The sequence below is a fragment of the Chinchilla lanigera genome, unplaced genomic scaffold (assembly GCF_000276665.1).
Source record: "Chinchilla lanigera isolate Chin_1 unplaced genomic scaffold, ChiLan1.0 scaffold00160, whole genome shotgun sequence".
Classification (NCBI taxonomy): Eukaryota; Metazoa; Chordata; class Mammalia; order Rodentia; family Chinchillidae; genus Chinchilla; species Chinchilla lanigera.
This window is the reverse complement of record NW_004955561.1, coordinates 486,955-511,904: the sequence shown is the minus strand read 5'-3', so window position 1 is coordinate 511,904 and position 24,950 is coordinate 486,955. Positions and strand designations below refer to the sequence as shown.

The 24,950-nt window shown below is 38.1% G+C and overlaps 1 protein-coding gene across 6 annotated transcripts in view; it reads left to right on the top strand.

Moving 5' to 3' along the window:
* Window positions 1-24,950, top strand: part of Rad18 (RAD18 E3 ubiquitin protein ligase) — a 138,769-nt gene that overhangs the window by 90,450 nt on the left and 23,369 nt on the right. For all 6 annotated transcript variants that reach the window (XM_013509105.1, XM_013509107.1, XM_013509108.1 and 3 more), the window contains exons 11-12: window positions 8,881-9,015; window positions 15,038-15,203. In XM_013509105.1, the coding sequence (XP_013364559.1) occupies window positions 8,881-9,015; window positions 15,038-15,203 (301 nt within the window). The remainder of the gene's footprint in view (window positions 1-8,880; window positions 9,016-15,037; window positions 15,204-24,950) is intronic.

Here is a 24,950-nt window from a genome sequence, read left to right as displayed (position 1 = left end):
ATATACAAATGTGTGAGAATTTACAAGATTGGCTTACAGTGGCCACCCAATGAGTTGGATGAGGAAGTGTGCAGAGGCTCTTTTTGCACACTAGAGACTGAAGGATTCAGACCAAAGTCTGGAGCTCACTGCAGTGTCTTGTGCAAGTGTGTGTCAGGAGGCTGATGGGTCTGCAATGGAAGGCTGCAGAGTCTATGCTGGAAGGCTGAAGGATCTGTGCTGGAAGCCAGGAGATGACATCCAAGATGAAGGCAAAGACTGGAGCTCCTCCCAAGAAACAGAAGGACAAGCCACCCCAGAGTGGGTCTTCTACACCCTAGTGTGTGGAATTGCTGAGCTGATTTAGTTAAACTTCTCTTAACTAAACTTCTAAAGTTGACACAATCAATCACCCATCACAGTCCACCCCTTGTCAACTTGGCATCCAGACATATTTCTTTAAAACAGTCTCCAGATACAAAGACAAGCTCATAATTACTCCTAACATAGGGTAACTGTCCTGCATGCAAATGGAAATGCACTAATTCTCTTCCCAGAATAGAAGGCAAGTTTTCTTGGATAATGCTTACTTTTAACATTTCATAACTTGAACATTATAACCTAAGTTTAACAGTCCTTATGAACCAATGGTAAGTCTATCAACATTATATTACATTAGAACTATAGTAGGAGAGAACTATTACAAGCCTTGTTTCTATAGCTGATAACAGGGTGATAGCTGGTATTTAGAACAACCTTCTTCCCCTATCCATTCTGTATTCCCTTGGCCTTCAGCAAGCACCTCTGTAGGTCTTGGTTCTTCCCTGGTGGAGTGACCCATACCTTCATTCCTGAAGGTTTTGGGCCATTTTTCATTCTGCCTATATAAGTTTGTATATTCCCATTGATAAGAGGGCACGGTAATACTAAGAGGCGCCCTATGGGATTACCTGCAGTCCAAGTATATTCTTCCTTTCCTCCATTGTGGAGTAGTAGTCCAGTTTCTCCTTGATAGTATGGGTCAGTCACCCCTGACAACACTGTGACTCCCTTTTTAGTTCATTTCCTCAGAGGCTTAAGGAGACCAAAATGACCAGGGGGACATCTTAGCTTCTAGGTCAATGGAATAATTGTTGTGCTTCCTTGTACAAGCCTTCCCCCTCTGGAACTAAAACTTCTAAGCCAGCAGAATGCAAGGTCATGGGAACAGGAAGCAAAAATTTAGCTTGTGGATCACTGGGGGTAGTGATAAGTGGTATCATTCCCACTTCCACCGCTTGATTCCTGGTCCTGTGAGTCTTGGTTAAGGGAGACATGATATCATATAGTGAATGCTGATTCAAAGCATGTACAGCCTTTTGAAGAACCTTGCCCCAGCCCTGGAAGCTGTTGGCACCTAGCTGGCATTGTAACTATCTTCAAAAGACCATTCCACTTTTCTGTTAATCCAGCCACTTCTGGATGGTGAGAAACATGGTGAGACCAGTGAATTCCATGAGCATGAACCCATTACCTCACTTATTGGGTCATAAAAATGTGTTCCTTGGTCAGAGGCAGAGCTGTGTGGAATTCCACGATGCTGCATAAGGCATTCTATGAGTCTACAGATTGTAGTTTCGGCAGAAGCATTACATGCAGGGAAGGCAAATCCATATCCAGAATACATGTCATGTCTGTGTCAGTGAGGACAAAGCACAGTTCCTGTCAACATCCTGTACAAAAGTGGCTGATACTGACACAGTGATTATAGTGAAGTCTGGTCTCTGTTAGGATTTACTACTGATGTTGTATATTCTGTGCTTTAGAAATGTGTCTACCATTACAGTATCACAGAGAGTAGTTCACTGCCCTACAAATCTTTGCTCTGGCTTCTCATTCTTCCCTCCTCTCTAACCCCTGGAAACTGCTAGTCTTGTTAGTCTTCAAAGTTCTAACTTTTCCAAAATGTCTTATAGTTGGTGTCATACAGTATAAAACCTTTTCAGATGTGTTTCTGTCACTGAATAATATACCTTTAAGGTTTGTCTGCATCTATCCATGGTTTGTTAGCTTGCTTCTTTTTTTCTTTCTCTTCTAATGTTTTTAACAGTGCTGGAGATTGAACCAAGGGCCTACATATACTTAGAAGTGGTCTGCCACCAAGCCACATCCCCAGCCAACTCGTTTCTTTTTATCACTGAATAATATTCCACTGTTTAAATGTCTGCACAGTAATCCATTCACATCTGGATTGTGTCCACACTTTGGCTGTTGTGGTTGAAGTTGCTATAAATGATTATTCCAGGGTTCTATGTGAATGAATATTTTAACTCATTTAGTCTGATACTAGGAAACATTAGATGGTATATTATCCTTAGTGTTATAAAAAAACAAACAAACAAACAAAAAAAAACTACTGAATTGTCTTCCAAAGTGGTGGGCACTGTTTTGCATTCCCACTAACAGTTTGTTGTTCTGCATCCTCACTGACGTTTGATGTTATCAGTGCTTTGGCTTTTCACCATTTCTGTAGCTATGTAGTGGTGATGAATTGTTTTATTTTCTGGGGCTGAGGATGGAACCCAGGGCCTCATGCATGCTACCACTGTATGCATTTCCATCACCTTTAAAAAATTTTATTTTCAGAGTCTGGGTAAATTGCCCACATTGGCTTTGAACTTGTGATCCTCCTTTCTCACTCTTCTGAGTAGCTGACATTGCAAGTATGTGCCATCACACCTGGCTTATTATTTTAGTTTACAATTTCCTTATGACGTGATGTTGAGCTTCCCTTAATGTACTTGTTTGCCACCTGTATATTGTCTCTGGTGAGGTGTCTAGATCTTTTGTGCTTTTTAAAAATTGAGTTGTTTAAACCCCAATCTCACAGGAAATATTACAATGAAAAACTGAGATCTCATCTTATTAAAAAGCTTTTGCATAGCAAAAGTAATCATGAACACAGTAAAGAGACAAGTTATAGAGCAGGAAAAAATTTTTGCCAACTGTTCCTCAGACAAAGGACTAATCTCTAGAATGTATAAAGAACGCAAAAAAATATATACCCCAAATTTAAAGACCTGATCCAAAACTGGGCATCTAAAATGAATGTACATTTCTCAGATGAAGAAGTACAAACAAAGAAATACATGAAAAAATGTTGAACATCAATGGCATTGCATCACTGGTCATTGCAAATTAAAACAATGCTGAGAGTCTATCTTACTCCAGAAAGAATGACTGTTACCAAGAAATCAACCAATAACAAATGCTGGTGGGGCTGTGGGGAAAAAGGAACCCTTCTCTACTGTTGGTGGGAGTGTAGATTTGTGCAAACACTGTGAAAATTAGTGTTGAGATTGCTCAAAAAACTAAAACTAGAGGTTCCATTTGACCCAGTTATTCCCCTTCTGGGTGTCTTCCTCAAAGAATTAAAATCATCATATCACAACAGAATGTGCATATCCATATTTTTAGCAGCACAGTTTGTAATAGTTAAATCTTGGGAACAGCTCAAATGCCCATCAACTGATGAAAGGATAAAGATGTGGTTTTTTAATGCAATGAAGTACTATTCTGTCATAAAGAAGGTTAAACTTGAGCCATTTCTAGCTACATGGACACACCTTGAGACCATACTCTTAAGTGAAATAAATCAAACACACATGTAAATATTGCATTGCTTCTCTGGTGTGAGAAACCAAAAGCATAAATAAGGATCAAAATCTGTAATGGGTAATGTGAACTAGGAAGAAAGTATTCAGATGGAAAGGGGAACTAGGGAGCGGGGCGGGGGAGGAGGAAGGAAGGGGAAAGAAAAAGCGAGAAAAGAAGTAAAGAAATGGAAACAAGGCTATTGGAAATAGGAAGGGGAAGAGGGGTTGAAGGGATGGGTGGGGAATGGGAAAAAAAGAATCAAGATATATCATGTATTGGTATAAATTCCCTGTGATGAATGTGATCATTGTGTATATCTAAAATGTGCCAATAAACTTAATTAATTAGAAAATAAAATAGGGCTCATTTTATTGTTGAGTTTTAAGAATTCTTTGTGCATTTTAGATGTCTTTTTGTGAGCTATGATTTTTGCAAATATTTTTCCTTTAGTCTATAGCTTGTCTTTTCATTTTCTTTATATTCTGTCCTAATAACATGGGAAAGCAGGCCTTGAAGTAATTCAGTCGATTCTGTACCTTGCTGTGCAACAGAACAAAATGCAATATAGTTTAAGGATAGAAACTGTATCACTTTCTAAATAGATAAAAGAGGTGTTTGATAAAAGGGGAGCACCCATTAGTGGTAAAAGCATGGAGGAAACTGGAAGTTAAATTGGTAGAATATGTATGAAAATCCTACAACTGATGCAGTGCTTGATGGTAAACTATTGAATGCTTTTCCCTGTTTGGAAATAAGGTGCAAGTGTTGATTCTTAACCACTTGAATTCAACATTGATACAGTAAGAAAGATAAGTAGACAATGTGCAGATCTGAAAGGAGGAAATACAATTTTAAAATCACAGACAGTAGGATTATCCTTCACAAATACTATGAGCCATAAAAAATGTGTAAATTAGCCTTGCTCTTCAAAATACTCAGGAAAGTGGGGAAGTAATCACAGATTGGGAAAAAATAGCTGTAAGACTTGTACTTGGAAAAGTACTAGTGTTTATATAAATTTTCCCAGAAGATCTAAAAACATCATATCACAGCAATATATGTGCACCTATGTTCATAGCAGCACAATTTATAATTGCTAAATTGTGGAAGCAACCCAAATGTCCATCCACCGAGGATTGGATAAAAAAATTGTGGTACTTTTATATAATGGAATATTACCCAGCTATAAAGAAAGATAAACTCGAGGCTTTTTTAGGTAAATGGTCACAACTAGAGACCATACTCATAAGTGAAATAAATCAGACCTGCATGTGCAAGCACCACATTGTCTCACTAGTGTAAAACCTGAAAGAGTTAGTATAAACTCGGAGGTAGGATAGACATTGTGAAATGATAGGAAAATGCTCAAGGGCAGAGGGCAACTGGGATGTGGGAAAAGAGAAGGGAAAGAAGGAGAAATTTTGTATGTATGTGTATACAGGATAGTTAACATAGTTGATCTACTGTCTTCTATTTCTTTGCTGAAAGAAACTGTCAATGAGTCCTTGATTGATCAATATTGCATGTCTCTATTTGTTTTCATGAGAAACCACTTTGAAGATATCAATATGTAATACAACAAAAATTTCCTACCACTTTGTAACTCTTGTTTTGTCTGTACTGTTCTTTTGCTATTTTGTAAAAGGTTGTCTGTTAATGTTTTCCTCCTTTCATTTTTAAAATAAAAAAAAAGAACTCTTACAACTCAATAATAAGGTGTATGTCATATTTCAAAAAACCGGGTAATTGCTGTTAGCTTTTTGGCTAAGATCAAGTATAAAAATTGGGCAGAAGATTTAGATAGACTCTTCACCAAAGCAGGTATTCAGATGCAAATAATCTCATAAAAGGATATAGTTTTATTAATCACCAGTCTTAAAGAAAATATAAAATGACAGTGAAATAATACAATACACTTACTTGAATGAAGAAAACAAAGCAGAAAAGGGCACTAGTAAGTGCTGTGCAGGATGTGGAGCAAGCATCTATAAACACAGGGCTTTGTGTCCATGAATAGCAGAATGTTTCTCTGCATTGGAGTAAAGTAAAATGTACTTCTGGCCTATGAAATGGCAGGTATGAATCTCAGAAACCTTGTGTGAAGAGAAAAGCCAGACTAAAAAGCTGACATCCTGTGTTAATACCATTTTCCTAAAACTCTAGAAAAGGCAAAAATGTCATGAATGGAAGTGATTCGGGGACTGGGTGTGGGGTAGAAGAAAGGACTGACCACATGGGATCATGAACTGGCTCATGAAATGAGTGGGTGATTTAAATCTTCCATGTTGTGATTGTGTTACTAGTTGTATGACTTCATTTTAAATAAAACTCATCAAATTGTTCATGTAAAATTAATGAATTTTATTATATGTAAACTAAGTTTAAATTATGAGTATTCCTTTTTTGTAAATCTCTAATGTTTGGCTTGCTAGAAAACACTTTGATTCTCATATTGGCTTCTACATTTAAACTGTCACAGTGAGTCTTTGAGATAGGGAGAAGGCTTGGACATGTGGTATCAGAAGATCTAGGAAGAGAGGGTTATTTTAAGAAACAAGGAATCATGAATTGTTCCCAAGTTTCTGTTGAAAGTTATGTATGAGGCAGTACAAGGGACTAATAGATTTCATAGCTAGGAGTCTAACAAACCTTTGACAAGGATAGTGTTTCCTTTGGAATCTTTTCTTTGAGAGGAACAGAGGTGTAAGAAGCGCTGAGAGTTGCTTGAGAACAAATTGGAGTGAGGAAGTGAGACCATTAAGGCAGACAGCTCTTTGGGAGAAGTCTTATTGTGTCAGGGAGAACAGAAAAATGAACTTACGGTTGGAGGTTGGAGAAGTGATCTTGTTTGCTTTTTAAAGTTTGTTGTTTTAATTGGTAGATACTCAATTCAGTGACTTTAAGAGGTTTTTAATTGCAAACCACAGCAAAAATATGATTTTATATATATGGTCAAATATTTATATAATTACTATTTAACACACATTATTGAAACAAGTTTCACAAAATAATATTTACCTTTGCCATTTGTAATGCACTCTGTTATTTCCTAGTGTGTTATTTATTGTTTCACTGGGAGTTTTCATGTACATACTCTATACATAAGTAAGTAATACCTTGGTTCATGAAGCTAATTCTTTCCACGATTCTGGTTGCAACCTAATTTGGATGAGAACTGAATCAAATTTAACAGTTAGGGTCAGTGTTGACCGTATGGGGAAATTTTATTTGGTTCTTGTCCAGTTTGGTTTGCAACCATGATCATGGAAAGAATTAAGTCCGTGAACTGAAATGTCACTGTATTGGAATTAGAGCTGTCTTTTGCTATACCTGTCAATGTCTAGATATAGGAAGCAAACTTCTCACTTCTTTGTTGTGATTTTTAAAATTTTGTACTCTTTCCCATGTGAAAGGGTTATTCTGAAAGAGAAGTAAAAGCATTACTTTCATAGATATAAAATGAACGTTCATTTTTATTAGAAATTTTTTTAAAACCCCATTGTTAGGGTATCAGGTTAAAATCCCTTAGTTATTGTGGGCTGATCAGACCCGCAGTCTCACAAATGAGTGGACAGCGAAGGCTGAAATAAAATGAGAAAATCGAAATGATTCCAGGGCTCCAGGAGGGTCTAACTCTCTTACAGCATTTGATATTCTCTGGGTTTAGACAAAGACTTCTCTGGGTAGCCCATATTTATTTGGTTTACAAACAAAGGAGGTGGATACTCAAGAAAACGTGGGAATCTGAGCAGGACCTTGGGAGAATTTTCCTAAGTAGGAAATTATGTCAGTCGGGAGAACTACCTTATCTTTAAGTTGGTATTTATTGTAGGAGTGTGGAGCATGCAGCTGCAGTCTCCTTGTAGTTAATTGGGGTTGAAACCAAACATCCTCAGCTGTGGCCTTACCTTCTACTTTGAGGCGTCAGAGCTTCACAGGCCAATACAGGCCTCAGCGGTGACCAGTGACTCATAGAGGTTTATTTACTATGAGTCTGCTGCCTATCTTCAGACAAGGTGCCTCAGTTTCGGATAATTCACAAGTAAACACAGAAAGCCAATTGGTTAATATTAAATCCTGCTTAGAGCCACTTTGTAGTGGTCTCCAACATTAGGGGACTGGGAAGATATTATAGGGGAACCCAAAGAAGAGGAGTTACATTTATGTTGGGGAATGTTGAAATGAATGTGCAAGTGGGAGCAAAATTCTTATCATCCATACTGGGGTAAGAAATTCAGTTGAATTCCACCAGAGAGGATTTTTATATTTATAGACAATTATTTTCCATTGTATCAGTGAATGGCTGGAATCCTGGAAGGGGAGCTCTAGACCCTATATCATTTTCACTTGAAACACAGACTTCCTCTACATATAGTGTACTCTTACGTCTTTATGTTGTGCTATAAGGAAAATGGAAGAAACCAAGTGATTAAAAAGTATATTGTTGGCTACTATGTGAAAACCATCTCAGAACTTTGTTGTAGCCACTTGTAGTATTGATTGCTTCTGAAGTTTTTACAAGATTTATGCTATTATTTTGACCCATGACCTACATGTTTAAGGTTGCTAAGTAAGGAAGCTGCAACCTCCACTGTTTGGACCATGATTCAGCATCACAAGTAAAGTGCTAAAGTCCATGTTCTCTCAATGTCTGGGCATTCTATTCAGCATATTAGCATGCCCTAATAATGGTGACCTTGAAGTTAGGGTTAATTAAATTATTTTCAGATATATTAAAGTGGCAATAGAGGTTAGTGTTATAGTATACTTAGGAAGGAGAAATTGGTGGGCAGAGGTTGTAGAACACTAAAATAAAAGGTTTCTGTTGGGAAACACATCAGATGTAAAAAACAAAACGTTGGAATGAAGTTGTTAGAACCTCACTTTCCTAGAGGCTCCTACTTTTGTGTCAGTTACTGCAATCCTCTGGTCAGAGTAGCCTCTCATTTCTCAGAAGTTAGAATGGCATCTTTGGGGTATATTTAAAAGAGTAAAAGTCTTCCTGAGTATGAGGTTTGGGAAGAAACCTAGAGTAGCAAACGAGCATATTATGCTTCTGTGTGTTTATTTGAGGGTAGATGGATCAGGAGAGAACATGCACAGCCCCCAACTCTTTGTGCTTCACTTGGCAACTCTTGCGGTCAGTGCAGTGACCCTGAGGGTGGTGCTGTGAGCTCACCTGCACGGCTCTTCATCCTCCAGCTCTGGGTGTAAGTTGTTCACTTTCACAGTCCTGCCTTGCTGAAAAGGTCTTTTGAATTTCAGGTAAAAAGCATCAGAATGAGTTTCAGCTTCTGGTGGATCAAGCCAAAAAAGGCTACAAGAAAACTAGAAGAATGTCAAAAGACAAACTAATGAAAAAAGTTGAACCTACAGAAAAGCTGTTATCTGTATGCATGGGTAAGAGATTAATGCAATAAGAAGTATAGTGAATTTTATTATTTATTTTTAATATAAAAAGAAAATAAAGGTATTTACTTTGGAGTTATTAGGTCTTCAAATGGAAAAAGGTATTTTTAGATCTACTTTGTATAGTGGTTGTCTAGGCTTATTACTCTGGACAAAGTGATTGAAAGATTGCCCTGAAGAAACAGTCTCTAAAGTCTGTCTTCCTTTCAGTTAATGAAAACTTGAAAGTTCCTTAGTTGTTTAAACTTGAGGTTATTTTCTAGTTAGAGGATGTGCTGCTGGATACCCTAAGGTATACTACAAAGAATATAAATTGTTATTGTTACAGAACAGTGATAAAATGTTGACTTTGGATGTTTAATTTACTGGGTGAAATGTTCTGCTAAAGAGCCCAAAGCTGATGAACTTGGAATGCTGTGCATATAGCACATAACTTAATTTGGATATTTTAAAATTTGAGATTAATACTATATTTCTGAGTTTGGGCAAGTGAACGAAACAGAATCATAATGAGGAAAGGTGCACCAGAAATTTCTTTATTTTTTCTTTATTGTGGTAAAATATACACAACACAATATTGTATCTTTTTTCACCCTTCACACATGTGTAACTCTTTCACATTAAATACCTTCATAGTATCATGTAACCATCCCCACTCTGTTTACCTAAAACCTTTTTATCATCCCCAACACAAACTGTGCTCACTACATAATAACTCTCTCTTCGGTCTCTCACAGCCCTGGTGGTTTCTATTCTGTTTTCTGTACCCATAAATTTGCCCATATATTTCCATATAAATGGAATTGTACAGTGTTTATTCTTCTGTGTTGGCTTACTTCCCTAAGCATAATATTTTTAGTACTCATCGATGTTGTGGCACATATTAAAATTTCATGGTGATTGATTGATTGATTGATTGCTGTGCTAAACAGCCTAAACACGGCCTCATACATGCTAGGCAAGCTCTGCACCACCACAATGCTTCTCCAGCCCTCTTATTCCTTATTATGGTTGAATAATATTCCATAGTATGTATATACCACATTATATTTGCCCACTTATCTGTAACAGGTTATTTCAGCCTTTGGTTATTGCAAATTATGTTGCAGTAAGCTCTGGTTTTCCAGTGTTCCAGTCCCTGCCTTGATTTCCCTTGGAGTGGAATTTCTAGCTTACGTGGTTGGTTCCATGTTGAACCCTTTCACAAGCTACCCAGCTGTTTTCCTCAGCCACATTGTTTTTCATTCCCACCAGCAGTGCATGAATAGTCTATCTTTTCCATATCTTCGTCAGCACTCACTTTCTTGTTTTAAAATTGTTGTTACTGTTGAGGTCAACTTAGTAGGTATGAAATGGTATGTTGTTGTGGTTTTGCTTTGTGTGCTTTTTGGGCATTTGTTTTTCTTCTTTGGAGTATATTCAGGTCCTTTGATATTTTATTGGGTGTTTTGGGTCATTATTAAGTTTAGGAATTCTAAATATTAATACCTTATTTATGTGATTCACAGATACTTGCGAACATCATCTGTGTTGTCTTTCTCCTTTCTTGATAGTGTCATTTCCATGTAAAATGTGCTTTCACAAAAATGCTTAATTTTGATGAAGGCTTGTGGTTTTGCTGTTGTATCCCCAAAGTCATTGCCAAATTTAATGTCATATATATATATATATATATATATATATATATTTTTTTATTTTAAAGAGCGTAGTAAATGAGAAACAAAGACATAGAACAGTAGCAGCATACCAGTATCACAAACATAAACAAATCTCTGCTTAGTTTTCTTCTAAGAACTGTATAGTTCTAGCTTTTACATTTAGGTCTTGATCCATTTTGAGTTAATTTTTTTATGTGGTATAATGTAAGGGTCCAAATTGATTCTTTTTTTAATGAAAAAATAATATAAAATTTCTAACAAATAATAAGATAGTAATAATAGTTAATACATTACATATTATTCTCTTCAAAATAGTTACTCAGAGTACAGCTAACTCAATTCTTTTGCAACTAGGTAAGTATTTTTCTTACCACTATTCATTAAAGTCTTCTTTCTCCATTGAATTGGAGAAAACCAGCCAACCTTGTGAAGGTTTATTTCTCTACTCTAATGGTCTGTATGTCTGTCCTTTTGTCTGTACTATGTCTGTCCTTTTGTCTGTACCACTCCAGTGGTCTGTATGTCTGTCCTTTTGTCTGTATTATGCTGTTGTAATTACTGTAGCTTGGTGCTAAATTTCAGAGTGGGAAAGGTTAAGTTCTCAAGCTTTACTTTTCAGTATTGTTTTGGCTATTTGGGGCCTCTTGAGATTTTATGTGAATTTCAGAATAGACTATTATTTTTTCCACAAAAAAAATTGTTAGGATTTTCGTATTGGATTATGTCAAATCTGTAGGTTGCTTTTGGTAGGCCTTGTGTTTTGGGGGGAGGGGAGCAGAATTTCATTATGTAGTCCAGACTGGTCTCAAACTTGAAATCCTCCTGTGTTGGCCTCATGAGTGCTGCAATCAGAGGCATATGCCACATCCTTAGCTTAAATAGACACCTTAAAAACATTAATTGTTTTAATTCATGAATGTGGCGTGTTTCTCCATTTAATTGTCTTTAATCTCTCATAGCAGTTTAACAGCTTTCAGTAGACAGGTCTGCCTCCTTTGCTAGATGTGTTCCCAAGCATGTTACTGTTTCAAGTCCCTTCCTCATTGTTCTCAAGTCCTCTGTTATCTTTAGTTGGATGCTTTCTGCCTCAGTGTGTTTCTCATAGCTTTTGAACCACTTAAATTTGTTTATGCAGTTGTTTAAAGGATAGTCTGAGAAGCTAGTCTGCCTCTTAGGAAGAAACTCTGGCTTTATTGATAAGTGGAGTCTCTCTTGAGTGTTGCTTGCACTCAGCAGTACAGTACTGTGTGTGTGCACAAAAATGTTGCTTCTCTGGGCTTCAAGGTAAAGGCTACTTGTGCAGTTGTTGTGCATGCATGGGGAATAGAGAGAGGAAGACAGACATGAGCTGATTGAAAGATGAATTTTGTGTACTCTCGTACAACCAATTCCACTTGTTCTGTAGGATAACGTTGAAATGCTCCTGTAAGTAAGCAAGATGTGCATTCTTTCAAGGGAAAGCCTGTGTCTGCTCATGGTGCATATCTTTGGGGGAGGCCTGATGTCTCAGCCTCACAATTGGTGCTCTGCTTGAGAGCCTGCATCCTCAAACCAAGGGCAGACAGGAAAGATACCTGGCTTTCAGTACCCACAGATTGTTGGATGATATGATGTTTGTCCCCAATGGCAATTTATATTCTAGAAGCTAATGTAAAAGGGGAAGAAGAAAAAGAAGAATACAGGCAATATGCACACACACAAAAAAAGGTTGTTTTAAGTTGAATTCCTGTTCCCTGTTTTGTGGTGTTGGGGACTGAAACCTTGGCCTTCACCTTGAGCTATATCCCCTACACTCCTCCTCCTCTTTTGTCTCACCAAGTTCCCCAGGCTGAGCTTAAGCTTGTGATCCTCCCGCTTTAGCCTCCCAGAGTGCTGCATTCCCTCCTTCATCAGCTTGATTGCTTTTCCTGGCCAGTTGAGGAATGTAATTGCCTTGGGCACATGGAGTGTCTATGGGGATTGGTACCCTAAAGTAATCCTTGTGCTGTGACTACAAGGAGAGACCCTAGAGATACTGGGTAGTCATCTTGTTAGCTCCTTTTTCCTTTTCCCTGAAGCCTTAGAAGGGACTAGGAGAGCTTTGTTTTGGTGATGATGTCTTATTAATAGCAGCATCAGAGTTTATAGTCTTGTGATGTATACCTTTTTCCCAGTGTAACAAAAACTTACAATCATTTTGAAAAAACTGTTAAGTATATGAACTTGGAAATTGTTGTTTTTTAAAGATTTGATCTGATCTTTTTCCAAAAATTTTCTGTGTAACAAAACCTTGAAAGTTTGTTATGGTTTGTCTCTAGATGTTCCCCCAAAGCTCCCATGTGATCATAGGTGGGGATTATTTGGAGGTGGCTGGATTTAGAATGTGTGCTGCTGGGATCAAGGATGTGATGCAGAGATTGATTCAATGTGCTGTGCTAGGATTAAAGCTGCCCCACCCTGAGGGTGAGAGCTACTTGCTCTAAGAGTGGGGAGCCTGGAGAAGATATCAGGGATAGAAAGAAGGTTGCTTGTCCCTTGCTGCTTCACCGCTTCAGTACTTCACTACTTGCGGCCTTCTGCTTTGCTGCCTTCTGCCTGCTATAAACTCTTTCTCCTCTGTGATGGCCCTCTGCCAAGCCACCCTGCCTTGGAGCCAGTCAACTGCGGACTGAAACCTCTATAAACTGTGAGCCAAATAGACTTTTCCTCCTTAACTTTGGAGGTTGGGTGTTTTGTCTCAGGAATGAGAAGAGTAACTAAGATGAAGTTCTTTTTAATGTCTTTTGTTAGTGGTCATTTGCCTCTAAGCACCCTCCCTGAGGGGTGTATGAAAGCTCTGCTTTTTTGTGTGGAAACACATTAAATTTAGAGTGTGCGCATGCTTGTGAAATAGTTCCTCAATTTTCAAATTTTTTTTTTTATCTTTTGCCATATTGGGATCGAGCCCAGTGGGTGCTCTACTGCTGAGATATTTCCCCAGCTCTTTTCTTTATTTCCTTTGAGACACAGTCTTGCTAAATTGCCCTGGAGGGACTTGCACTTGTGGTTCTTATGCTTCAGCCTCCCTCACTGCTAGGATCACTCAACTCCTCAGTCTTAAATACAGCATGGATGAACCAGGTATGATAGCATATTCCTATAATTCCAGTGCTTCTGGGCGGCTGAAGCAGGAGGATCACAAGTTTGAGTCCAGCCTAGGTAATTTGACTTAGTGAGACCTTGTCTCAAAATAAAAAAAAAATGTTTCCATGGTTATCCCTAAAATGAGAAAATAATATTTAACATTTAAAAAACAAAAAATATATTAAAAACAAAAAGGACTAGGGATGTAGCTCCATGAAAGTGCGGGGTGGCAGTCTTGACTAATAATAATAAAAAAGATAACACGAACAAAAATCTCAACAGAGTTCTGAAACACCAAATGAGAGCGCTAGTGTCTTTGCTCAACTACTGTCTCTTGCACTTATCTTTGGAGACTTCTGGCCATACTTGTATAACGCTGTTAGGTTTCTCTGTGCCTTTGTCGTTGTGTGTAATAAGAGAGTTCAAAAACTGAGAATATAATGAAGGATGGATAGAAATGTGCTGTGTATTGGATCAAATGGAAATATTCATTATGTATGATTAGTTTTTCTTTTCCATAATAAATATATTCTTTTAGTAGGTTTAGGGTCCATATAGATTCATTATCACATAACAGTGACAAATACTGTAGTTTTTATTTGTTCAGTCTTTAGTCCTTTTATTCTTTTAGATGTTGTGTCTTTTTTAAATTAGTGCATATGAATTTCACAGGATTCATTTTGGCACATTTGTTCATGCATGGAACATCCTTTCATCATTTCTGCCCCCACTTCTGCCTCTTGCCTTTCTATCCCCTCTCACTCGCCTTTGTCTTCTATAATCCCCTTCTCTTTCTACTTTTATGTGCTCTCTCTGTCCTCCTCTCCCCTACCCTCCTCCTTTCTCTTCCTCCCTCTGATTCCACATATAAGGAAATTTAATTTTTTTTGCTTATATTTGTCACTGTTTTCTGATCTGTGAAATACATAAGCATTCCTTAGCAATCTGTAGATTCCTTCTCAGCTTCACTAGAATTATAAGGGTTATCATTTGTGGTTTTAAAGGGAATTTTATTTTGAAATTAATTATGGAATATCACAAAGTGGAGTGTGTAATTAGGTAGCACTGTTGTGTTGATTCTTGTTCTCTATCACTGAGTTTTGGAATCACTGGTTTACAAACATATTTTACTAAGTACAGATAACTATATAAGTGTAGTAGATATAATGGGCATACAGAGATTGTAGATTTTAAAATAGTCTTTAATATTTCTTTTCTGTCTTTTTAAATTTTTTTTGGGGGGGGACCGAAAGATGATAAAATGAAATTCTCAGATGTACCATCGGTAGCAGACCATTTCCACCCATCGCAACTGGGCTACCCAGGGAAATCAGAGGCCGAGAGAGCAGATGATTCTTCTAGCTGTACTGATATTCAAGAAGTGACACTTTTCTCATCAGAGTCTGATTCATGCAATAGGTAAGAGACATGTGGTAACTGTTTCCTGTGTATACATAGATAGACAGAAACAATTCCCAGGGTAGCTTTGAGGCTTGAAGTTTGTCAGTTTTCCTCTGTTTACTGCTATGTTATCTTCACAGTGACAGCAAACCAGGATATGTGGGGGGGGGGGTAGTGCAGTGACCAGAGAGTGACTTTGTTTTTCACTCTGTAACCTTTATAGAGGTCTTCAGAATTGGAAAAGAAACCAGAATAAACAGTGATATTTTTGTAAGTGATGAATGAGATAATTAGAAAGGTGGGTGCATAGAAAAATAAAATAGGATTTTTTTGTTTGTGTGTGGCACTGGGGATTGAAACCAGGGGGATTCTACCACTAAGCTACACCCACAGCCCTTTTTTTAAACTTTGAGACAAGGTTTCATTGAATTGCGCAGGCTGACCTTGAACTTGTGATCATCCTGTCTCAACTTCTTCAGTAGCTGAGATGACCGACTACCACATCACTACACCCAGCTAGAAAAGTAAAATAAAGAAAATTTTAATTGAGTGAATGGAATGGATTAGTGGACTCTTTGAAAATAAGAGATGTAGTGGTGAACCATTTTAAAAAGATATTTTTAAAAGATGGTGTATTGTAAAAGGATGACATTGGGTTAATTCATTAAAACAACAGATATATGCACACCTGTTTTTGTTCATATTTCACATTTATCACAGGTTGGACATCCTGAATTCAAAATCTGAAATGCTCCAAAATCTGAAACTTTCTGAGCGTCATGGTACATTCTGGGGCATTTCAGATTTTGGATTTTTAGGTTAAGGATGTTTAACCTGTAAAGGCTAATGCAAATATTCCAGAATCTGGAAAACTGAATACTTGTCCCAAGAAATTCATATAAGTTATTCAGCCTATAAGTCATAAATAATCTGTTTCTTACTGTCATGTTGAGTGACTGCGGTATTGTGTTGTGTTTCTGTACTGTAATTGACCGCCCCTTACCATTTATAGCAGATCTCTACCTTTTCTTTATTGTTCTACTTTTGTACCTAATGTATGACAAAGCTGCTTCATTTGGCTTCTGTTGAATTTCCTTCTTATTTTTACCATTATTTTGACCTTGGTAGGTGTGGTTGTTACCTTCTAAATAAATTATTCCAGTTTAAAAGGTAATCAGCATATGATTATTAATATATCATTGAATATTGATAATTAACTGCTTAATTTTGGTATTAGTTCATTTAAAAATTAACACTATGCTAGAGTGATAGATATTTGTGTGAATCACTAATTAAGAAATTTGTTTACCTGAAGACTTCTGCTTTCCTAGGATTCCTGGGGCAACAGCTTTCAGTTGTTCATAATCAAGTAATACAAAGGGAAAAACCTTCCTGCTTCATCTCAAAGGTTTTTAAGGTCAAAAACATTGTGTTTCTAGTTAACTGAGGGATAACCTTAGTTGTTATATGCTAGATTTGGCCATTCCTGCCAGACCAGTAGGTAGTATTTGCTTTTAAGCGCAAATCTTCATGAAAACAAGGTAAAAATAGAGAAAAATCAGAGGCAGAGAGAGTAAGAATTAGTTTCTGACGATAGTTACTAGATGCTTGAATGTATGGAATGCCAGAGTGAACTGAATCATATTTGTGAGCTTGGCCTGGGAATGGAAACACATGGCACTCCAGTGTACAGAAGTATGGGAAGCAGAGTCTAATGGTTAATACACTGTGTCAACTTGAGAAGTTTAGAAGCTTAACTAAATAACTCAGCAGGTCTACATCTACATCCTAGGGTGTAGAAGACATGCTGTTTATGCTGCAGGTATAATGACTGATTCATTGTGTCAACCTGAGAAGTTTAAGTGACTCATCAGGGGGCTAGGGTCCTCACTTTGTAAACATCCTCAGCCTGGGCAGGAGGACAGGAGATGGTGTGAGTGCTACGCCTACCTGCACACAGTATAAGAGAGAAAAAAAGGCTTCTTTGCCCCCTTTTTGCCTTTGTTGCTTTTGCTGTCTTCTCCTACCTTGAGCTGTTGCCCCTGTGCTATGCTACCCTTTGTTAGAGCCAGCCGATTATTGACTGAAACCTCCATAAACCATGAGCTAAATAAACCTTTCCCTCTTTAATTTGGGTGTTTTATCTCAGCAATGAGAGAAAAGTAACCAAGACCCAGGATGAGTTTGGAGTCTTGGCCTCAGAAAGACTTACTGATATCACTGAACTGTGAAAAGATGATTAAAAAGGAAAAGGCCTAGATCTACACTTGTAATTCTAGCACTTTGGGAAGCTGAGGCAAGAGGATCACCAGTTTGAGCCCAGCCTACACAATTTAGTGATTTAGCGAGACCCTTTCTCCAAAAGAACTGAGGTCAGAGGGGCAGCCCTAGGAATATGGCTCAGTGCAAAGGCCCTGTGTTCAGTCCTCACTACTGCAAACAAGACAAAACAAAAACCCCTACCATTGCTTTTAGGTACACAATACTATGGCTCAGGAACTAGGAGAGCAAACAGTAGATAGTATCTGGGTAGCAGGAAAGGTAAAGGAATATAGCCAAGGGGAATGTGGAGTGAACCTTCTTGGTTCATTATGTTAGTTATAACAGAATACCGCAGATAATCAGTTTATGAAGAACAAAGGTTTCTTTCAGCTCACTGTTTTGTAGGTTCCAGTACATGATTGGTTGGCCATATAACTTTGGGGCCATGGCATGTCCACACAACATGGCAGGAGGTTGTGGTAGAGCAAAACCCACCTCATGGACAGAGAGCACAGAAAGGAAGGGGCTGTGGCCCATACTCCCTTAAAAGGTATGCACTAGTCACCTGAGGGTATTCTGTGAGGGCGCAGCTCCTAAATGCTCCCCCACCTTCTAGTAGTGCCACCCTGGGGACCACGCCTTTAATAGATGGGCCTGTAGCTGATAGTTTACTAAGACAGGTTTAGTCCAAGGCTTGGTTGTTGTAATTCTTCACTTTGACAAAAGTGCCAAGAGGTGAAAGGTACTTACGGTCAGCAAGTACTTTTGCTGCTCCTACTATCACTGTGTTAGGGGATTGGTCTTTATTGTTACGTACCCAACTCCTGACCATGGTCCTGGATAATATACACAGTTTCTCTGCCCATCCTTCATGCTTTTTTCTTGGCAAGGGTCATATGTCATTATCTTTATGAGACATTTTGAGATGACAATTTTATTAGCAACTCAAAATGAGCATAATGGTGTTAGATTCTCTATGATAGGGTTGGACTTTGGGTTCACTTATTCAGCAAGTACACATTATGTGTTAAGCAGTATTTCAGATCAGTCTAGCAGTGATCCTACCATTAATTTTGTTAAAATTGAAGCTACATTCTGTTTCACATTGTAGTTGATTATGCTGTGTATATATGTGTACATATATGTGTTGGTACCCCCATGGCCCAGAGAAAGTAGCTAAAAATTTGCAAATTTTTAATAGCTTTATTAAGATTTAGTTTGTATAACACACAATTTACCTATTTAATTGTACAATTCTGTGGTTTTCAGTATATTCACAGAATTGCCCAGCCATCACAACAGTTTTAGAACATTTTTCTCACCCCAGAGAGAAGCGATGGCCCTTAGCAGTCACTCCACATTCTCGCTTCAGACCTCCTTGCCCAGTCCTGAGCCAACCACTGTCTCTTTTCTGTCTCTGTAGACTCCCTGTTCTTGACGTTTCATATGTAGCACAAATGTTTTCAGACTTAATCTGTTTGTCTTAGTACTGTATTTCTTTTTATTGTCAATTCTATTGTATGGATGTATGACTTTGTTTATTCATTTATCAGTTTATGGACATGTGGGTTTCTATTTGCAGTTTTAACAAGGAAAAATTCATGAAGTTTCTTTATGTACTTTGGAAGCTTAGCTTCAGTGATGGTATTCAAAAATTTATTGGGCTTCCCTTTTGCAATTGGGTTGTGTCTACTCTATTACGCATCTCTCAAGTATGTTTCACACATTGTAAATATTGAATATGTTGATATTTAAATTTTTAATCTTACTCAGGTTCTTCTTTGTACCCCTTTTTCACCTACTTTGTCTTTTGTCAGTCCAAGATCTTCAAGTTTAAAAGGTCATCTTCCTTGGATAAGGCCTAGAAACTAAGGCTGAAAGGAAAGTAAGCCCTGAACACTGGCGTTGGATCAGTGCCAGAGCAGACCACTTGGCAACTGCGGGGTAGCAGGAAAGTAGTAGGCTTAGAGTTGAATGGCTGCAGATCAGGGTCTTTGGGAGAATTTTGGATATAGTCTTTGGAGGTCTGTTTCCACATATCTTTGAAAAGCATATAAAGATACTGTTGCTCAGATCTGTGGGAAGGTGAAATGAGGTATTAGATGTGAGAGTCTGATAAATATGGTTGTTGCTATACTTTCATGACCACAAGTCTATTAAAGTTTCCTTAGTAATACTACAAAGTGTTAAGATTTTGTTGCTGGACATTTCAGAAATGCCTTCACAGCGCTTACTGTATTGATTTTAAGGCATACATTTTCTGCTTTACATTTTAATATCTGGAGTTCTGACATGTCCCATGGTCAGCAACATGGACTATTGCTGACAGCCTCACTATAGGTAAGGTGTGCTTGCCAGGGAGTGTCCATCCTGGCTTTTCATGCTCTTACCCCTTCAGCTGGGCTGCATGTACTGTTGATGATTCTGCACCCTTCCTTATTTTCCCTTATATTGTATATCGGCTTGTCCGCCACAGCCCACATCATCTCTGTGCCCTTCTCTTCTAGAAGCTGAGGATGTTTACAAAGTAAGGACCCTGGCCCCCTGCTGAATCACTTAGTTGAACTTTTAAACTTTTCAAGTTGACATAGTAAACAACATCCTAGAGCATAAGGGCATGTCCTTTTCACCCCAGGATGTAGAACTGCTGAGTTACTTAGTTAAGCTTTTAGACTCCTAAAGTTGACACAATGTATCAACCATAACAGCTGATGTATTAGTTGGTCATCATATATATTCAACAAAATAACCGAACAAAAAAATGTGTTTAAGGAAAAGCACAGAAACTTAGCAGTAGGGTGTAAATATGTTAGTAAGATATATTCACCACTGGGTAAATGACTCCAGTTCTTGAGAAGCAATCAAGTACTTTGCAGGATCCTAGAAAACAGTTTTCTTATGTGCAAAGGATTGCCTGTTTGTTCCCTGACTTACTAAAGTCAGGAGAAGCAGCCATATCCCTGGAAATAGGTAGATGGTAGAAATTTGAAAGTAATAGCAGTGACCAGGAGTGATTCACATATGGTAAGGACTACTGGTAAGGTTCCACATGTCAATTTATCAGATACCTCATGCTGTATTAGAGCAGAAACTGCTTGTCTTCCAGCCACATGCAGTGTGGCAGAGAAAGAACTATGAGTTCAGTTCTCAGAGTAGGTGTCAGTGCTTAGATGACATTCCTGGATACAGAAGTCAAGGGGTGTCAAGAACGTGGTGCCTCTGCAGAGATGGTGAGTTTGCGTTGGAAAACTCAGTTATTACAGGTGCTGGGCCAAACCATGAAGAGCTGTATAAAGATATTTTAGGAATGTTTTGTCCAGTTTATTTGAGTTATAGTTTTATATATGCATAACAATGTATTAAAAACTGTGTCTACATAAGTTTAAAAGTACTCTCTGGGTATATCTAAATTAAAAATTCTATGTGAGAAGTATTATATCATTGCTAAATTGATCTCAATTTTTTTCTTTTACTAGCTTATAAATAATGCTTCATTTTGCCATCAGTGTTGTGTTGGATTTTTGAAATTCAGTATCTGAATACAGATAAGCTTCCTTACTTCAAAGGTAGCTTTATCATCCAAATGGAAGTTCGTAAGTGTCTTCTAGTGTTTGAGGAGGAGGACTGGGCCGAAGGCTGTCACAAAGTATAATGGCCCATTGCTTAGTGCTAATGTTTTTTCATGGCTCCAAAACTTAAATAGTTAGGAAAGATACACTTTTTAACTAAGATGATTGGCACCAACAATTCAGGAAGAGTTCAAAGAGATGAGACCACCTGCTTTAGTAGAATCATAACATAGCAGTGTATGTAATTTTTGCCTTGTCTGACTTTTCTTTTCCAAAGTATTCTGGCTTTAGTAGAAAGGGAGATGAGGCACTCTGGTGATCTTCGTGAGATCTTTTCTAACCCTAAAATTGTTGTTTCTGTCAAATCTAATAGTTGATAAATTGTCTATGTTTGCTTTGACCACTTGTCTGTTGCAGTTCATGAATAAACCTTCTAGAATTAGATTTGTTTGTTATACATAAAAGTGTTTCTGTCTTTATTCTTTTCAATTTTGGCAAGTAGTTTTCTTGTTTTTCTGATTATAATTGCTTTGTTTTCCTTTAAATCCCTAAATTTTCAGAAGTGCTTTTAAAATTATATATTACATGTATTTATTGTGAAAAATAGAAACTTTGGATTAAAAGAATAAAATTCCTTAATTTTCATAATTCATTAATATAATTCTACAATTTTATCAGCCAGAAGTAACTTAGTGTTACCATTTTCTTAAATATATCCTTCCAAAGATAGACATCTATGTAAATAGATGAACATTTTTTTAAAAATAGGATCATATTATTTTTAAAATTTTTAATAGTTTTCTTTGTAAGGAGAAAAGTCATGCTGTTTTAGGTCTAATGTGAATAGAAATATGTTGTGGTTTGTTTTAAAATCATGCAGTCTTGGTGTTATAGAGTATAGATCTTATGTATTTGCATAAAGAAATTGGTTTTCTTTGTGCTAGAGCAATACTCTACCTTAAATAGCACAGCCTATTGACAACCAAAAATAACCTTATTTTAAGATGCAATAGGTACAGCTGATCTTATTATGATAAGACCATTTTATTGGTAACCTAATTATGAACTCTTAAGTACTTCTTTTAGAATTTGAATTTTTACTACTGTGTTCATCTTCTCTTGCAAGCCTGAAAACAGATGATAAACAAATTAATAAGAATTTTAGATTTTTGTATGGCTTCTTACTAGATGATTTCTGGGAGTTCAAGGGACTTGTCCAAATCTCTGTAAATTAACCTATTGTTCTTAATAATGAAGAGTATGCTTTTGTTCACCAAGTTTTGGCAAGCAGAGAGTATAGCATTTCTATTGAGGACTAAATTGGAAGAAAAGATGCTATTGATTTTGACCCCACAGAGAAAGTATTATCTTTATGCAGGAATAAATTTTAGTCATGTTCTTCCTTGGAAGAATCTTTAGGTCATTATTTTGAAAAAAAATTGTGCAGTTTAGGTATAGGCAAAAGATTTTAAAAAGAGGCAGTCTTGGCAGGCAGGATGGCACATGCCTGTAATCTCAGCACTTAAGAGGCTGAGGTGGGAGGTTTGGTGCAAGTTTGAGGCCAGTTTGGGCTATATTGTAAGCTGAGACCCTGTCTCAACAAAAACAAAAATAAAGTGAGAGAGATGTAGAACTCTCTCATAACTGCAGAAATAATTTAATTGTAATATTCTGCTTCCCCAATTTGAGAATTGTGTAATTATTATGTATGTGAATTGCTTTGTTCTTATGAAAAGCATATTGATATGTTAAAAGTGACAGCTGTAATTTAAAGAAATGGCATGCATTTTAATATACATACAGAGAGATAAATGAGGCAGAATGTTAACAGCTGGAAGATGTGGTGAAGGGTATAAGAATCATTTTTTATAAGTTTGGAATTACTACATCTAGGAAACTTTCTATAAGGAAAGATTCAATACTTATGATTTATTGACCCCCAAAAAAAGTGATAGCCAGGCTGTCCATGGACTGGTGAACTTGGTTTTCATTTCATTTTAGGCTATTCCAAAATTACCCAACATGGTTGTCTCTGCTTTGGTGCGCTGGGAAACATGGGTGACTGGTTGGTATCAGTGCTTGTAGCCCCTAAGCTGGGGGAGCCCTCCTACAGTGCCAGGGTTAGATCCTGGACGAGATTGAGTCATTTAAGGGACGTGCGAGCACATTTTAGTTCCCACAGCTCCTGGTGCAAATAGTGCACTCTGGGCTATTGAGCTGCGTCTCTGTGTAGGATGTCCTGTGCAGGCCCAGACAGGATACCGGGCATTTTGACAAAGAGGCTAATTAAACTGATGCCATCTGTTTCTATATTTTGCTATAATTTTTCTTTACTTTTCAGTCATTTCTCTGGGTGGGCTGTCTTTTTTTGTGTGTGTGTGGTACCGGGGATCGAACTTACAACCTTGCGCTTGCCAGGCAGGTGCTTATGCCATTGAGCTATATCCCCAGCCCACTTTTCAGTCATTTCTCAAAGAGCTGTCTAGAAACGTTTTAAGAGCTAGACAAAACATTTGACAAAACGTTTGACAAAATTTTGATTGTTTTTTTGGGGGGAAATTCCAGCCTTCCTAAGGTATAAATTCCAACCTTTCCTAAGTTGGGAAATCTGGAAGAAAAAATCTGCCTTGGTGACAGTTGTCTAAGGAATGTGGAAGGTCGGCACCACCAGCCTGTGGGTGAAAGCAGGCTAGTCTGAGTGCTAGCGAGGGGTAGGGAACATTGCCGTCAGAGTAACCTCTCACAGCTAGAGGGCACAGTTGGTTGGGACTGAGACTGTAAAGTGTGGGGCAAAGCAGCCATCAGTGCGGGTCATGGTGAGGGCTCGGTAACCGAATAGTTTGGGATTCGTGAGTACAGCAGGCGGAGGATTTTGAGATGAGGGCTTTAGAGGATTTTGGAGTGTGTTCTCTGATGTTTTCTACTGAAAAGAGATGTCTTTCAGCAGTATTTGGACTCAGCCATAAAGTTATTGACCACGTTTATCTTTCTAGGCCAGAGTCCCCTGGAGTAGTTAAGTTACATGGACAAGAGAGTAGAAGGCAAACTTATTATTGTAGGCAGTAAGCTGCATGGGTTTCTAGATAAGTGGTGACTTGCATGCTAAGAATGTTACATGTGGTATATGTAATCTCTTAGAGATGTGGAATGAAAGGTCTAAAGAGTCAGGTCACTTGCTTAGGACTGGATGAGTAGTATGTGGCAAGACTGAGATTTATACCCAGGCTGATGGGCCTCAGAGCCCATGTTCTCCTTACTACTAAGCTCTCATGGATGTGCAGCTTGACCGGGTCTCGAAAGATGAACACATAGTCACTGAAATGTCTGAGTTTCATGAGAAGCAGACCCCAAGACCAGGCTTTGAGGGAAGTGGTTTATTTGGAGGGTGAAGGGACAACATAGAGGAATGGAAGTGAGATGGAAGAGGAAAGGCTGTCCTTCTGGTACTGCTGTCAAACCATATGCCACAGCCATCAAATGCACTTTACTTTTGCTGCGGAAACTGAGGCTAATCTAAAACACTGCCCTGAGCTGTGCCATCCTAGGGTGAGGGGATGTCCTTCAGCCATTCCTCCTTAATATCAGAAAAAGTTAAAAGATTTGAGTTTTCTGACAGCTGAAAGCCTGAGTGGGAGAGAAGAGACAAGAAGTGGACAGGGGCTTTCTTGGGGAGAGAGAAAGGAAAACAAAGTAAACCAGTGGCCTCCTTCTCTGTTTGAGTCTGTAGACTTCACTAGGTCCTGAGGGTAATACCAGTTATCGCCTGAATGACCATTTGAATGTGCACGGCTTAGAACATGTTCTCAGCCGAAAAGGGGAGCTGTGCTTATGCCCTTTGGTTTTGTTTTGAAAGGGAGGGAGGATGGGAAGGAGAGGGGGAGGAGGCGGGGGAAAGGAGGAGGGAGAGGGGAGAGAGAAGGAGTGGAAGGCAAAG